The sequence below is a fragment of the Octodon degus genome, unplaced genomic scaffold (genome assembly GCF_000260255.1).
Source record: "Octodon degus isolate 3935 unplaced genomic scaffold, OctDeg1.0 scaffold00023, whole genome shotgun sequence".
NCBI classification, from domain to species: Eukaryota; Metazoa; Chordata; class Mammalia; order Rodentia; family Octodontidae; genus Octodon; species Octodon degus.
The window spans coordinates 19,876,883-19,892,676 of NW_004524599.1; the positions used below are offsets into that span (position 1 = coordinate 19,876,883).

Below are 15,794 nucleotides of genomic sequence, written 5' to 3' on the forward strand. Positions count from 1 at the left end.
TCTTGCTGCTGCCCTTGAGGGTGAACCTGTTGTGCCCCTGTGGCAAGATGTTCTGCTCCTGGACTAGCTGGGTGGTTGTATCCTCTACACTCTCTGCAGGGATTGCAGCTGCAGGGTTGCAGGGTTATACCCCAGGCATGTATCCCAGGCCTGAGCGGAAGCTGGTGGGGACAAGTTGGAGTAGGGAGGAGAGGCAGCTCTCCCACACACTCCCTGGGTCTGGGCTAGGACTGGGTCTGGGTGTTCCCGGCACACAGCAGAAATTTCTACTCGGCGGGCGGGGTGGGGGACGTGCTGCGGAGTGGTGGGGGGCGTTCCGAGGGAGTGGAAGAGGGTCTCACCTACGCTGCGCCTGGGCTGGGACCAGTAGTAGGTCCCGCCGGCAAAGGGTAGCAGGAAGCTCTCACACACACTCACCGGACCTGGTTCTAGAACTGGGTCTGGGGGTTCCTGGAATGCGGCAGAAATTCCTACTCGGCAGGCGGGGTGGGGGAGGTGCTGCGGAGTGGTGAGGGGCTTCCCAAGGGGGTGGAAGAGGGTCTCACCTACGCTGTGCCTGGGCTGGACTAGTAGTTGGTCCCGCCAGTGCAGGGTAGCATGAAGCTCTCCCACACAGTCACCGGGCCTGGGCTAGGACTGGGTCTCCCTGCCCTAAATTTTAAAAATAAATAAATAAAAGTAAAATAAAATTGTTTTGCACCCAGAGCATTTTTAAATGAGAAACATTATTGTTTTTTAAAGTCAGATTTTATTAGTACACTTAACATGCACGTAATGATCAGATTCATCATGGAGAATTTGTGCCTGCACATGGTGTAACGTGTTTCTTTCTTCCTAGGCCTCTCCCCTTATTTCAACCCCTTCCCCCCCACGTACAAAAGCTTTGTTTCTGTGTGAGAAAACCCTGTTTTACTTATTAAAAAATTTAACCTTTTGATGATGACTGATATAAACCTATCACAACAATATATTTAATACTATTTATTTGAGGTGTTCTTTTTTTCATTTCTTTATATGGGATAAAGTCTTTTGTCTTACAGAAAGTTGGCTAAATATTTTTTCCAACTAATTGGGTTGTCTTTTTAGTTTATTCATGATTTCTTTTGCTGTGTGAAAACTTTTTAATAAGATGAGACTCCAGTTGTTGTTTCTTTGAAGTATCTTCTGTGTAGTCTGTGTTTTGTTCATGATTTCTTTACCAACCCCTATTTCTTCAAGCTTTATTCCTGTTGTCTCTTCCAGTATATTTGTGTTTCCGTTTTAATTCTTGACCCATGTTGACTTTAGTTTAGTGTATGGTGATCGACATGAATCTAGTTTTACAGTTCTGTATGTGAAAAGCCAGTTTTTCAACACTATTTATCAAAGAGGCTAGCTCTTTCTTCCAGTGAATGTTTTTGGCCACTTTGTCAAAGATAAGATGGTTGAATGTGTTTATCTCTGCAGTTTATCTCTGCATCATCTAATCTGTTCCACTGATCCTCAGGTATGTTATTTTTCTTTTGCCCATACCATGCTGATTTTTTCACAGTAGCTTTGTAGTATAATTTCAATCTGAGATTGTGATGCCTCTCCTTGCCTTTCTGACTAGGGTTACCTTTGCTATTCTTGGTCTCTTCTGGTTCCAGATGAATTTTAGGAATGTTTTCAGACATGTAAAAGAACTTTGATCTAGATTACATTAAATCTGTGTAACAATTTTGGGAGTAAGGACATTTTTACTATGTTGGTTCTTCCTAGGCAAGAGCAAAGGTTATCTTTCCATTTTCTGATATACTCTTTGATTTCTTTTATCAGAGTACTGCAATTTTCAATGTATAGATCTTTTACTTCCTTTGTTAGATGAATTCCCAAGTATTTTGGCTTTTTGGACACTATTGTGAAAGGTATGGTTTCACTAATTTCTCTCTCAGTGAGTTTGCTCTTTCTGTACAAGAACGTTATTGATTTTTGTGTGTTGACTTTGTATACGGCTATGCTAGTGAATTCGCTTGTTAAGTTTAGAAGTCTTCTGGTGGAGTTTTTGGGGTCTACTGTGTAGAGAATCATGTCATCTGTGAATCATGATTATTTCACTTCTTCCTTTCCTATCCTTATTCCTTTTATCTCTCTTGTTTAATTGCTCTGGCTAATGTTTCCAGAACTATATTGAATAGCAATGGAAGCAAAGCACATCCTTGTCTTTTTCAAATGAGTTTTGGACTTTATAGCTTTTTCTGCACTTATTGAGATGACCATGGGATTTTCATCTTTGGCTCTGTTAATATAGTGTATTTCATTTATTGATTTGCATAGATTGAACCATCCCTGAATTCTTGCGATAAATCCCACTTGGTCATGATGTATAATCCTCTTGATGATTTGCAGCATTCTGTTTTTTAGTGTTTTATTGAGGATTTTTGCATCTATGTTCATGAGGGAGATTGGCCTCTAGTTCTCCCTTTTTGTTGGCTCTTTCTCTGATTTTGGTATCAGGGTAATACTTTCCTCCCAGAAAGAGTTTGGGGGAATCTCTTCCCATTCAATTTCATTGAAGAGTTTGAGAAGAACTGGTATTAAATCTTCTCTAAATTTCTTGTAGGATTCATCTGTGCATCCATTAGGGCCTGAACTTTTTTGTTGGTGGTAAGTTTTTAATTACATTTGCAATTTCATTGACTGCCATTGGGTTACTCCAGATTATCATATCTTCTTGATTTAGCTTTGCTAATTTATATGTATCTAGGAATTTGCCCTTCTCTGTTTTCAATCCCATGAGAATAAAGTCTTTCGAAGTAGATATTGGTGATCTGAATTTCTATAGGATCTGTAGTGATTTCATACTTTTCATTCTTTATTGCATGAATTTGAATTTTTTCTTTCCTTTTTGTGATGATTGATTAGGGGTTTATCAATTTTACTTATTCTTTCAAAAAACCAACTCTTTGATTCATTATTTCTATTGTTTTCTTAGTTTCCATTGCGTTAATTTCTGCTCTAATCTTATAATCTCTTGCCTTCTTTGGGTTTGGGGCTTGACTTGCTCTTCTTTTTCTAGATGTCTGCAGTTCAGCATAAAGTTCTTTATTTGGGCTCATTCAGTTTTCCTGCTGTTGGAACTCGCCACTATAAATTTCCCTCTAAGTACTACTTTCCTCGTGTTCCACAGGTTCTTGTAAGTCATTTTCATTTGATTGTAAATATTGTTTAATTTCCTCTTTAATTTCATCTGTGACTCACTGGTTGTTCAAGAGGGTCTTAACTAATTTCTATTTGTTAACGGAGTTTTTTCAGTTTCTTTCGTCAATAATTTCCAATTTCATTGCACTGTTGTTAGATAATATGCATGTAATAATTTCAACTCCTTTGCATTTACTTAGGCATGTTCTATGGGCTAACAGATGGTCTATTTTAGAGACTATCCCATGCGCAGTTGAAAAAAATGTGTATTGTGATGTTGTTGGGCAAAACACTCTGTAAATATGCACTGATCTCACTTGGGCACAAGTTTTACTCAGTTCTGTTATTTCTTTGCAGATTTTTTTGTCTAATTGATCTATCTCTTTGTAATAAGGGGGCATTAAAGTCTCCTGTTACAATTATGTTGATTATTTGACTTTTTATGTCTAATAAAATTTGCCCTATTTAGGTGAATGTATACATTTATGATTGTTTTCTCTTCCTCTAGGAGTTTTCCTCTAGCAAGAATGTAGTAACCTTCTTTATCTCTTTTGATCATTCTTGTTTTGAAATTTACATCTGCAAACAGAATAGCTACCCTGTTTTTTTCTGGTTCTTGTCATGTGAAATATTGTTTTCCATCCTCTCACTTTCAATCTATGAATTTCCTTTTGAATAAAATGTGTTTCTTTTATACAAGATATTGTTGGATTTTGTATCTTGACCCACTCTGCCTGTTTCTTCTGATTGGTGAGATGATGATTGTTGTAGCTTGGGGCTTTACAAGGGGAAGCAATACAATACAGGATGCTTATTATATAATTATTTTATAATAGTCACCCAAAGAGTCATATGCAACAATAGTGCAGGAAGTCTGTCCACACACTGAAGACCAAAGAATCCAGCTGAAGGCCTGGATCTAATGGTAATGTCCTGCATGAGTCTAGCTGAAGACCTCAAGCCTATAACAATGCCCCCCCATGAGTCCAATTTGAGGCCAAGAGCCCACAACAATGCTGCATAAAGGCCTGTTTCATGGATCCATGATGGCAAGGTCCCAAGGTCAGTAATACAAGCTAGAACATCTGTGCCAGCAGGACAAAGAATGTGTACTAGCAGAGTGAAGGATCTTCCCTGGATCCAGATGGTAATGCTCTCCCAAAGGGTACCACAGCCATTGCCAGTGACAGTGAGGTCCTGAGCTCCCCGATGATGAGAATAGCCAGGGTCCTACCGGGAAAGTCAGCCTGAAAAATTTCTCCAGAAAACTGAGCCGTGTACCATCTTCCCCTTTGAGCCAGGAAGCAATGCTCAAGTCAGTACTGGAGCTCCCCCAAAGTGAACCTTAGCCATTCTCGATGACAATCAGGTCCTGAGCTCCTTTGATGATAAGAACAGATGAGTTCATCAGGAAAGCCACCATGAAAAGGTCCCCAAAAGAACCAAAATGCCCCCAAAAGCTCCTTAACAGCTTCCCTTCTCCAGTTCTGCCTCTTATGCTTCCAGCGACAGTCCTCAGGTGGCCTTCTCACACACAGCACCATCTTGGTTCAGCTCAGCTGGGTGTCACAAGCTGACCACCAGTTGTCAATCCACCACAATGGTTACAACTAATATGTATTGGCTTATCTTTGTCGTGTTATCTTCCTGCTGTTGGTTCCCTACTTTCCTCCTCTGTTTAATTGTTTGCTCCGCTTAACTGTTCCTTGCTATTGTTCTTGGAATTGTGGCCATTTTTATCTCTTTATAGAAAATCTTTCAGTACTCTTTGTAGGATTGGTTTGGTGGTCATGAATCTTTTCTCAATTGTTGTTTGTCATAGATGTATTTTATTTTTCCATTAATTTTGAAAGATAGTTTTTCAGGGTCTGTCAATAAGGGTTGGAAGATGTTTTCTTTCAGGACTTGAAATATTTTTCTCCAAAGTCTTCTAGACTTGATAGTTTGTTTTGAGAAATTTTCCATGATTCTGATGGGCTTTCCCTTATAGGTGATCTATTTCTTTTCTCTTACAGCTTTTAATTCTTTTCTCTTACACTTAACTTTTAGGATCTTGATCATTATATATCTGGGTATAGATTTATTTTGCTTATGGATAATTAGGGTTCTATATGCCTCAATTATCTGTATATTAGCTTTTTCCCCCATGTTTGGGAAATTTTCTGTTACCACTTCTGAAAATAGTATTTTTATGTCATCTGTGTTTGACTCTTGCTTTTTCATTGACACTTAGCAGTCTTATACTATTTTCATCATCTTGCAGCTGTTGAATTGTTATTTCCTAGTTCCTTGTTATGTTTTCAGAGATCCTTCCATTAGTGGTCAGTAGCTGCAATACTGCCTTCAATTCCTGCATTTTAGAAAAGCTCCTTACACAGTAAAGGAAAAGATGACAACACTAAGGTCCTGTCTTACTCCAGAAAGAGCAACCACCATCACAAAATGAAAAACAGCAAATGCTGGCAGGACTGTGGGAAAAGGAGTACTCCTGCACTGTTGGTGGGCGTGTGAACTGGTACAAACACAGCGGGGAGTCCTGAAAACACTGAAGGGGGAAATGCCACTTGGCTCAACTGTTCTTCTTCTCAGTACCTTCCTCAAAGAGCTGAAGAAAGACATCCTATTACAGTGACACATGCGTATCCTTACTTAGAGCAAGACAAGTCATTACAGCTAAGTCTTGGAAGCAGCCTTTTTGTCCATAAATAGATGAGAGAATAAAGAGAGTGTGATCATTATACACCTTTCAGTATTGCCACAAAGAAGGACAAACGTGAGTGAGTCGCAGCAAACTGGGTGAACCCTGAGACCGTACTGTTAAGTGAAGTAAAGCAGACGCGCGAGCTCATGTGTCACATGGCTGCTTCTGTGAGAGACTCAAGTTGTAAAAATCAAAATAAAAGATAATAGGAGGTAAGGAGGTTTTTCTCAAATGAGAAGGGAACTAAGAGATGGAGAACGAGAGGGGAAAGAGAGAGAAAGGATTAATGGAACTTAAGATGTAATATGTTTATGCACCAGTCCATGCAAGGAGAATGATGTTATGCACTGCAAACATGTACAGTAAAGAAGTAGCTTGACCAGAGATGTAAAATGAGCGTGCTCTACGACAAACCTGACAAGGGTCGATGAGGTACACGGCTAGGACAAAACATAGAACCAGCGACATGAAAGACAGATGGCATGGTCCCTTTAGAGATTTAATGAATGTGAGCATTTAGGAAAAGTGACAACTCAATAAACTGTGGTGTCTTAGGACTTGGCGACTGGACATATCACAGAGATGAAAATCATGACAAGCAGATTTGGGAAGCAAAATTCAAAGAAATGATGGGTCTTTGACATCAAACTTATAAACATATAGTATGAAAGTATCATAAATAATACTTTCACTTCTACAGAAGCTACAGTGATGACGATCAAATTGCAACAAAAGAGTATTTGTTCAGATGTAATTGTATTTGGTGAAAGATGACTAGAATAGTCTTTGCAAAATATAATTCCTACATGTTATTATATAACTTAATATGATGCAATATGACATCATAGGATGTCCCTAGGACATAACCCTTGCACTTTAGCCTTTTACTTCATAGAAAATAGCTTTTCACGTCACATTTCCACAAGTTTCAGGTTCCTATGTATTTGTAATGGGCTGGGGGTTCAGTGCGCCGTGTTTGAATAAGGGGAGTAGAAATGAGGTGGCAAATAAATAAATAAATGATTGCTTCTAAATTCTCTTCTTTAGCAGATGTTTCCACGTCCTTCACAGAGTTAACTGCCCCACTGGGGCTCCCCCACCCCTTTCTCAGAGGAACTCATTGCCTCCGACGGGAAATTCTTGGAGGTATCAGCGAGCTATTTCTCCCTCCTTTCCGTGAGGATATGCTAGGCTGAGAGGAGGCGCAGACTGACGCCAGCGGCTCAGGGTGAGGCCCGGCGCGGGGAACAGCTCACCTTCCCGGGCCAGCAGTAACACTGCCGCACACTGTCGATTGCTCGTCTTTGTATGTCAGTATTTGTGCCGACCGAGAATCATTTTATATCATTCATGTGTGAATTAGCGGAGACAATATTCTCACTGCTCCTACCTCGTGTTTCCACCCACATCAGTAAAATTAGTGGTGTGAATGTTGCACTATGACTTTAACAGGGTTTGTTTTTAAAACATATTTGAAATGTTAATAAGCAAACATTTTCTGTTTCTACTTAATACATGAGCCCAGAAATGGTCACCGTAGTGTGTCATCAGAGTGGCTAGCGAGGAGGAGGGTGATAGCTACAATTTAAACTATGCTTTCAGCGTACAAAGCACGCTCAGAGGTGGCATCTCGTGTGTAAATTGGAATCGCTGGCTTTAGAGAGAAAATATGAAATTTGTCCCCCTTAGAGTCTTCCACAGCTAGACACAGAAATAAAGTTTTGAAACACAATTGTTCATATATAGTTTATCTTATAACTTAACCAGCCAGTAAAGTGATTTGAAACAGCGCATTTCTGTGGTTAGTTATGGTTTTTATAAATTCAAATCTGTTAATTCATTGTAATGACTCAGCTGAAGTCATTTAGTCAAATGCATAGTAATGTTCTCGACATAATTTTCATGGGAAAATTGAAATGAACTTATTTTCGCATTTGTGGCCTATTTTGGCTTTTGTGTTAACTTTAGATGTCAAAATCAATCTTTTTCTTTTTAAGTCCATATTGTTTCTCTTAAATGGAAAATATTCCAATGAAGCTTTACCACTGCAGATCTTAAACTGCAGAGAAAATTAACTTCTGGGCGTGGTGGCATGTGCCTGTAATCTCAGCTCTTGGAGGATGAACACAGCTGGATCACTACAAGTCCAATCTACATAGAGAGAGCCCATAGACTCTGTACTAAAATTTTTTTTAAAACCCTAATCTTAAGTAAACAAAATGCTAACAGTGTTGAAGTAAGAGCACTGTTTTGCACTTCGTTGTCAGAGCAAATGGTAGAGACGACATGTCACCAAAGGAACCTGAGGCACACAGTGTACTGGTGCCCCCTCCCTTCTGAGGTCCGCTCTGTGCTGAGTCCAAAGCGTCGCTTGCTGTGTCTTGATGCTTGCTACTGACCACTGGTCTTGACGAAGACAAACTCAATGAAAACCATTCAGTGCTCTGTCTCAAGTGACTCTGCAGCACGTGTGTGTGTGTGTGTGTGTGTGTGTGTGTTGGGAAGAGTGCTTTTCCTCTGAGACTATGCATCTCCCAACCCTTGTTAGAGATAATCACTCTAGGGAATTCTGGGAGAAATGCTTCTCTATACAGGCGGCAGGAAAGGCAGGCCCAGCCCTACTCTAGCCGGAGCTGAGGGTCCCCTTGCAGCCCGGGGCTCTGCGCTCTCCACATCCTCCCTCATGCCGGCCTGCAGCGAGCTCCTCACCCGAGGCCGGTGCCTGGGTGTGTGGCTTCCCCGTGTCTCTGGGGTGGTGTGACCTGTGTGCCCACTAGTCCATCCAGAACCCTCTCTGTCCTGCTACCCGTTCACCATTCTCCCTGAACAGACAGCACTCTGTTCTGAAGCTCTCTTCTGAAGAGATTTCCTACAGGCCGTCTTTCTCCTGCCCTTGTCTATCCTGGAGTCATCACACTTGGACTTGCGTGTGAGTCCCAAAGAAGAGAACTGTGGACATGGCATTTGGGAGGCTGCAGTCTCACCGGGTAAGTCAGCGACCTCCTGACCCACACCGCTCAGCCACCAGTGACAGTGTTCTGCAACAGCGTAAGTGAATCTTGAGCCGTGGTGAAGTCACGAGCGGAGAAGCTCATCAGACCGATACTCCACAGGCCAAACGCTGCAGCAGCTCACTCCCTGGGCTCGCTCAAGTTCTGAAGGCTGTGGTTTAATGTCACTTATTCTGTGGGGAAACTAGAGGGAGATTTTTGAGCTCATTGTGAAAATCTCCCAAAATCAATTTAGTAAGTGATGTACCTGCCAAATTGGAAGATCTTCAGAATAAAACTGCCAGTTATCGTGTGCATCACATGAGCATTGATTGAGTAACGAGCTCTCTGTACTGTGGCTTGGAGCTCTGAATGGAGCACCGATGTCAAAGGACACAGGCGGTGCTCTTCGGAGTTGTGGGGAGTTTTGCTTCTACCTCATGTCCCTGGGCACAAGAAGTGCTGCAGGTCTCCTCCGAGGCGCCCCACTTTCTTCACCCTGGCATTTGATAATTCTATCCTGGACGACCTAAGCTATAAGCCCCTTTTCTGATTCCTTGTAAACTAGTTAGATAAATGTTGGTATTGGAACAGTATGGGATGCAACCTGCAAAACTCTTGGGAAAATTTAATTATCTGAACAAAGACCCAGAAGTCACAGAAGGTTTTGCAATTTGTCTTGTTTTTTGTTTTGGGTGGTTTTTTTTTTTTTTTTTATTTTTTTTTTTTTTTTTTTTTTAGGGTCTACAGGGTGTTCAGGGTCTCACTACTAGATCAGACTCATAGAGATCCAACTGTTTAAAGCCTCCCAAGAGCTGGGATTACAGGCAAGCGCCACCACACCCAATCTCAATTGCCATCTCAGCGTGCCCGGGGGCAGGACTGACAAGGTATCTTGGTTTTCATGACAGTGGAGATACATCTAAGCACTAAATGGGACAAATCACAGTACTGTAACTAAATTATTAATGTGAAGAAACGGTCCTGTCACTGTGTTTAGTTGTCAAGCCCTGAGGTTCAAATAAGAATGCACATGTCCACATATCATTCAAAACAATACCACGGCAAATGAGGAATCAGCCACCAATTACTTAAAGTCCAGGAATTTAAAGCTGCCGTCCCAGAGAAGGGAAGGCTTAGCGATGAACAGGTCTGCGTCAGTGTAGCAAAGAGAGAACCAAGCAGTGAATGAGTATCCGACCACCAGAAGAACTTTGAAGCAGAAGGGAAAATTCATGGGGGGGAGGCTAGCTGAATAACCTCAGGTTAATTTGAGGAAAGGGAAGGAAGGGAAGGAAGGGAAGGGAAAGGAAAGGAAGGGAACAGAACGGAATGGAACGGAAGGGAGCGGAAGGGAACGGAACGGAAGGGAAGGAAAGAACTAGAATTTGTATTTTGCTCCTTGGTGGATAAACATGCATGCGCCTGTACGTAGATCGCAGGGACAGCACTGAGCTGAAGAGCACAGAACGAGACGTCAAGGTGGCTGAGGTCACCCCACACCTCCTCCCTTTGGGGACAGAGGACATCAGGCCAGCCCATCTGCTAGGGTTTCTGCGCCCGGTGTGTGCGGGATGAAGCCATGCTGGCGGGTAACTGCACTTCTCATTTCCTGGATGAAATGGTGACGTTTTGTCTCTCTCTTTAGCATGGTCACTACCTCACTGCCTTATTCACTTGATAAGCAAGAAGCCTCCTTGTTTAGAGCTTTGTGCAACAAATCAGAAAACACGAGTTGCAAGCTCAATTTCACAATGTATTCAGTTTTATGTGCAGGCTTAGCATAATTACTGCACTGCCTGTGCCTGTGGCTGGAGTCCCGAGGTGGAGTGACCTTGGAGGAAGCAGCCCCACGGAAGGCCCGGCAGGTGCCCGCACTGCTGCGGGCTCTGGCAGGTTACTTTATCCCTCTTTGTCTCAGCATCTCCATCAGTGATGTGGAATCAGCCGCTGACTTCTCCAATGATTTGAAAACGGAGCAAGGGGAAGACTATCAGCCGCTTGCAACAGTGTTAATTTACATTATACAGGACAGTCGCCCTGAGACAGAAACCCATCAGCAAGCCGTTGACAGAGTGAAGCAGCACAGATGACGCAAACTGACTTAGCTCGATGTGGCCGAGACAGGTAAACGATCAGTGTAGGATTCCTGAATGTGGGTTTTCCTGTCATAATCAAACATGATACAAGGAAGGGAAAGCTCTGCACAAACGCTGACCGCTGCTCTCGTTACAAGTGGCTCGATCCTGCCTTCTGTGTCTTTGCAGGAAAGCAGACTCAACATCAGAAAAGTCACTTGATCCCAGGACTAAAGTGTACTTCACACATAGAAAACATAACTGTACAGAGATTTAGGGACGTGGGTAGCGGAGTCACTGAGGCGGTGGCGTCAGCTCTGTATCCTTACCCTGCCTGATAAAGGTCGTGCCCCACAAGCAGAAAGGATGGCCTCTGGGTTCAGATAGAGTTGATGATGATGTAGCTGTCTTTGCAAAATTCTGCTTGATTGCTTCTACCCTGTTAGGTTTGTATGGACTCTAGTTTTCCCAGAACTGATGAGATAATATTTATAATGAAATTTTAACCAACAGGAAATTGGGTTCTCTGATCAATTGATAAAAATCACTGTTCCTTTCCAGGGGCTATAGATGATACAAAGAAGTTGACAATTCTTCATTAAAGAAAAAAAGTTGAAAATTTTGAATGTGTATTCTGTAGTAAAATAAATCTTTTGAAAATAATATTTTATATCCTACACAATGGGAAAGTGATTAAGATGCTGGTAAATCGTCAGAGCAGGAGCCCAAATGCTGCTCAGCAGACCGCGCAATGATTTCATGAGTACCCTAGCTATTAAAATTGTAGGTTAAGCACACAGTATGTCCAACGAAGTCTCCATCCGACCATCTCACCATGTGTTCCTTGTAAGATGGTACTGTCTATCTGAGTTCTTCTTAGGAACTCATCTTTCTCCCAACAGGCAACATGTGGTCGCAGGTGATGGAAAAGTACAATACAAGTTCTTCTGAAGGCTTCATCCTGGTGGGCTTCTCCGACCGCCCCCGCCTGGAGCTGATCCTCTTTGTGGTGGTCCTCACCTTCTACCTGCTCACTCTGCTCGGCAACATGACCATCATCCTGCTTTCGGCCTGGACCCCCGGCTGCACACCCCCGTGTACTTCTTCCTGGCCAACCTCTCCTTCCTGGACATGTGCTTCACCACGGGCTCCATCCCACAGATGCTCTACAACCTGTGGGGCCCAGACAAGACTATCAGCTACGTGGGCTGCGCCATCCAGCTCTACCTCGTCCTGGCCCTGGGAGGGGTGGAGTGTGTCCTGCTGGCCGGCATGGCCTACGAGCACTACGTGGCCGTCTGCAGACCCCTGCACCACACGGCCATCATGCACCACACGGCCATCACGCACCACACGGTCATCACGCACCACACGGCCATCATGCACCACACGGCCATCATGCGCCACACGGCCGTCATGCGCCACACGGCCATCATGCGCCACATGGCCGTCATGCGCCACACGGCCGTCATGCACCCGCGGCCGTCATGCACCACATGGCCATCATGCACCCGCGGCCATCACGCACCACACGGCCATCACGCACCACACGGCCATCACGCACCCGCGGCGCTGTGCGCAGCTTGCTTCAGCGGCGTGGCTGAGTGGCTTTGGCAGTTCTCTCGTCATGGCGCCCCAGACGCTGATGCTGCCCCGCTGCGGGCACAGGAGGGTGGAGCACTTTCTCTGTGAGATGCCGGCACTCATCGGCATGGCCTGTGTAGACACAATGGCCCTGGAGGCACTGGCCTTTGCCCTGGCCATCTTCATCATCCTGGCGCCGCACACTCTCATCCTTGTGTCGTACGGCTACATCGCAAGAGCGGTGCTTCAAATCAAGTCAGCTGCAGGGCGGAAGAAAGCCTTCAACACCTGCAGCCCCCACCTGATCGTGGTGTCCCTCTTCTACGGCACCATCATCTACATGTACCTCCAGCCTGCAAACACCTACTCGCAGGACCAGGGCAAGTTCCTCACTCTTCTCTACACCATCATCACCCCCAGCGTGAACCCCCTCATCTACACACTGAGAAATAAAGATGTGAAAGAGGCCATCAAGAAGGTGTTAGGAAAGGGAAAGCAGGACGGTAAGGAATGACCAGGGCCTTTGTGTAGTATTTCAGTTTAATAAATACAAGAGCACTACAGGCTGAAGAGACACTTTAAACGATTGGAAATCCAGTGGTTTAGCCAGGAGGAGGAAATGCAACATTCCGCCTGAGCCCGCAACCGTAGCATCTTCTCACGTTCCTCTGAATCAAGCGTTCCCACCAAAGGGCACTAATCAGAATAACATAATGATACACGCTTGCAAAACACCGTCCGTGAATGTGCTCACCAAGCTTCTTTGTTCCTATGCCTCTTTCCATCCAATGATTTATACTTAATAGGTTTTTAACAAATATTAAAAGATCTTAGAAACAGTAAGAGAAACATTTTTCTAGGAAATTCAAATGTGCTTTTTATAGTGCCAAATATCTGAAAGAGAGCCAAAACAGATTAGAACAATAGAACAATAATAGATTGTTCTATTATCGAGCTGTTGTACCTCCAATGTTGTGGATTCATGGATCCTGCCTATCTTAGTCATTTACACAATTGAACTCAGTGACAGTTATGTTTGACTGTCTGAGGCAATAGAGAATAAAGAAGAAAAGACAGAAAGCAAGATGGGGAGGTATTTGCTCTACATACAAGTAAGAATTTCTTGTTAACACTTGCTAATGACAAGAGAAGGCTGGAGGGTCTTCTTAAACTGTTTGACAATTACTTGATCTCTGCTTTTCCCATGTTATCAAGGTAAGCTGAATAGAGGAATAAAGTGGTAAGATGAACTGCTGGCAGCCTCATGATTGGTCATTTCCTGGACACTGCTGACTCTTCACTCTTGCGCTAGCCACAGCAGTACCTCACTAGTGATGACGGAGATTGATTTAAATGAGCAAATGTTCACCTTAAAGGCCGCCTTGTTTCTTCACACCTGACATATCATTTGGGTGAAGCCCATATCAGAGCTTAGGAAAACCTATGTCCTGTTACAATGTCTGCAAGCAAGTAAAGGCCACAATATTTGAGCACAGCTCCGACGGCAGCAGTAAGAGCTACACTAGGAGTGGGGTTAGTCTGAGAGTGGAGTTAGTGGGGTTCCACCAAGAGTGGAGTCAGAACCCTAAGAAAGCGCACTTCAGATGACACACACAATACCTAGAACACACGTCTCATAAACTTTCCTCAGAGCATGTAGTTATCAGGCAGAATGTGCAAGGAGGGTAGAGTGGATTTTATGTGGATTATTAGAGCCTAGGAGGATGGGGTATTGGTTTAGTTTTGATTATGCAGGATACCCTGCTATTCCCATAGAAAAGTAGAAAAATTAGAATATGTTTGGTTCTTTCTACTTTATTACACTAAGTAAAACATGTTAACCATGGTGACTTCTTTTTAAAAGGAGTCATTAAATGGCACCAATGTTCATAATTTGGAGACCTGGGCAGCTTAGCGTTTCTCATCTCTTCTACCAAAACGCAGCTTATAGCGTGTGCTGTGTTGGCGGAAAGGGCAGCTATTCATCTCTAAGTCCCTCGGCATCACCCTCCAGAAAGTAGCGTTGATAGGAATTCCATCACATCCCTGCGCTGTCTGAATGTGCATCGCTTTCAAGTTAATAACCTAGAGTGGGGGCCGGAAATCGAGAGACAGGGTGTTAGTCTGTCTCTTGCGGAATCCCTAACTTTTAAAAATGTGACTTCTGCTCCGCACAGTTTTCATTTCACTACATTCTTCCTGAAACGTTCAGAGCCACTCTCACAGATGAAGGGATAACCAACGCTGGTTTCTTGAAACTGGCTCAGCGCAGCGCGACGCTTGCTTGCTTGCTTGCTTGCTTGCTTGCTTGCTTGCTTGCTTGCTTGCTTGCTTGCTTAGGCACAAAGCAGGCTGAGCTGAGTACGCCCGGAGCCTTCTGCCCCCTTGCGGAAATCGCAGAATACTGCTCAAAATAAAAAACAGGAAACAGCTTTATCCTGCGGCGCTCGCTTCTTTCACCAAGCCGCTGCTCCTCCTGGGAGGTGGATATTTTGCATCAGAGATGAAGGTCTGGGCAGAAACAGTTGCCTGGTTTCTAACCCCGTGAACAGAACCTTCGGCATCGGTCCCCAGACTTCTCCAAGAGAAGCGAACACCGCCTGTAACTTCTGTGCGTTTATCGTAACCGTGCCAGAGACGGAAGGGCTGGGGGAGGACCGCTCAGGAAGTGCTCTTGATCGGACTGCCGGGCACGTGCCTCCTTTTCTCCACAGGCGACAGGGGACCCTGACCTCAGTTTCCACCTGCCCTGCATGTGTTCACGTTTGCCCTCCTCACTCACTCGTCCAGCAAACACACGTTGGGTACCTACTCTCTGCCAGCCAAAATTCTAGGACAAAAATACACACAGGGAAAAATCACTGCGCAGTACTTTGGTGGAGAGGGAAAATCTGACAAATAGAGACCTGTAGGTGACACCCGTGTGAGTGTTGGGAGTGGGGTGCGGGGAATCCGCAAGCGCTAAGCGTGGTCAGGGCCACTTCTTCCCGGAAAGGGGGGATCTGAACCGAGAGCTGCACGCTGGCCTGCAGAGCAGGGCGCGGGCAGCCGCAGGAGAGGACGGAGGTCAGAGGACGGAGGTCGGAGCGCTGTGAGCGGTGACAGGGGACAGGGAAAGCTCCGTGCAGGGAGCGGGGCGCTGAGGTGCGAGGTAGAGCGCAGAACGCGCGCTGGTGCGGGCGGGCGCTGGGAAGGAGGCCGGCCCTGGGCGCAGCTGAGAAGGGATACTAGGACTGACCGACCGACCGACGGGCGGGCGGCGGCGGGGGCGGGGGCGGGGGA

The 15,794-nt window shown here is 44.4% G+C and overlaps 1 protein-coding gene across 1 annotated transcript; it reads left to right on the forward strand.

Moving 5' to 3' along the window:
• The first annotated feature begins 11,835 nt into the window (after positions 1-11,835).
• On the forward strand, positions 11,836-13,026 carry LOC101572756 (putative olfactory receptor 2W6). Its single transcript, XM_012514064.1, is given in 3 exon segments — positions 11,836-11,995; positions 11,998-12,256; positions 12,489-13,026. Coding segments are annotated over 3 exon segments (957 nt in total).
• Positions 13,027-15,794: the final 2,768 nt, after the last annotated feature.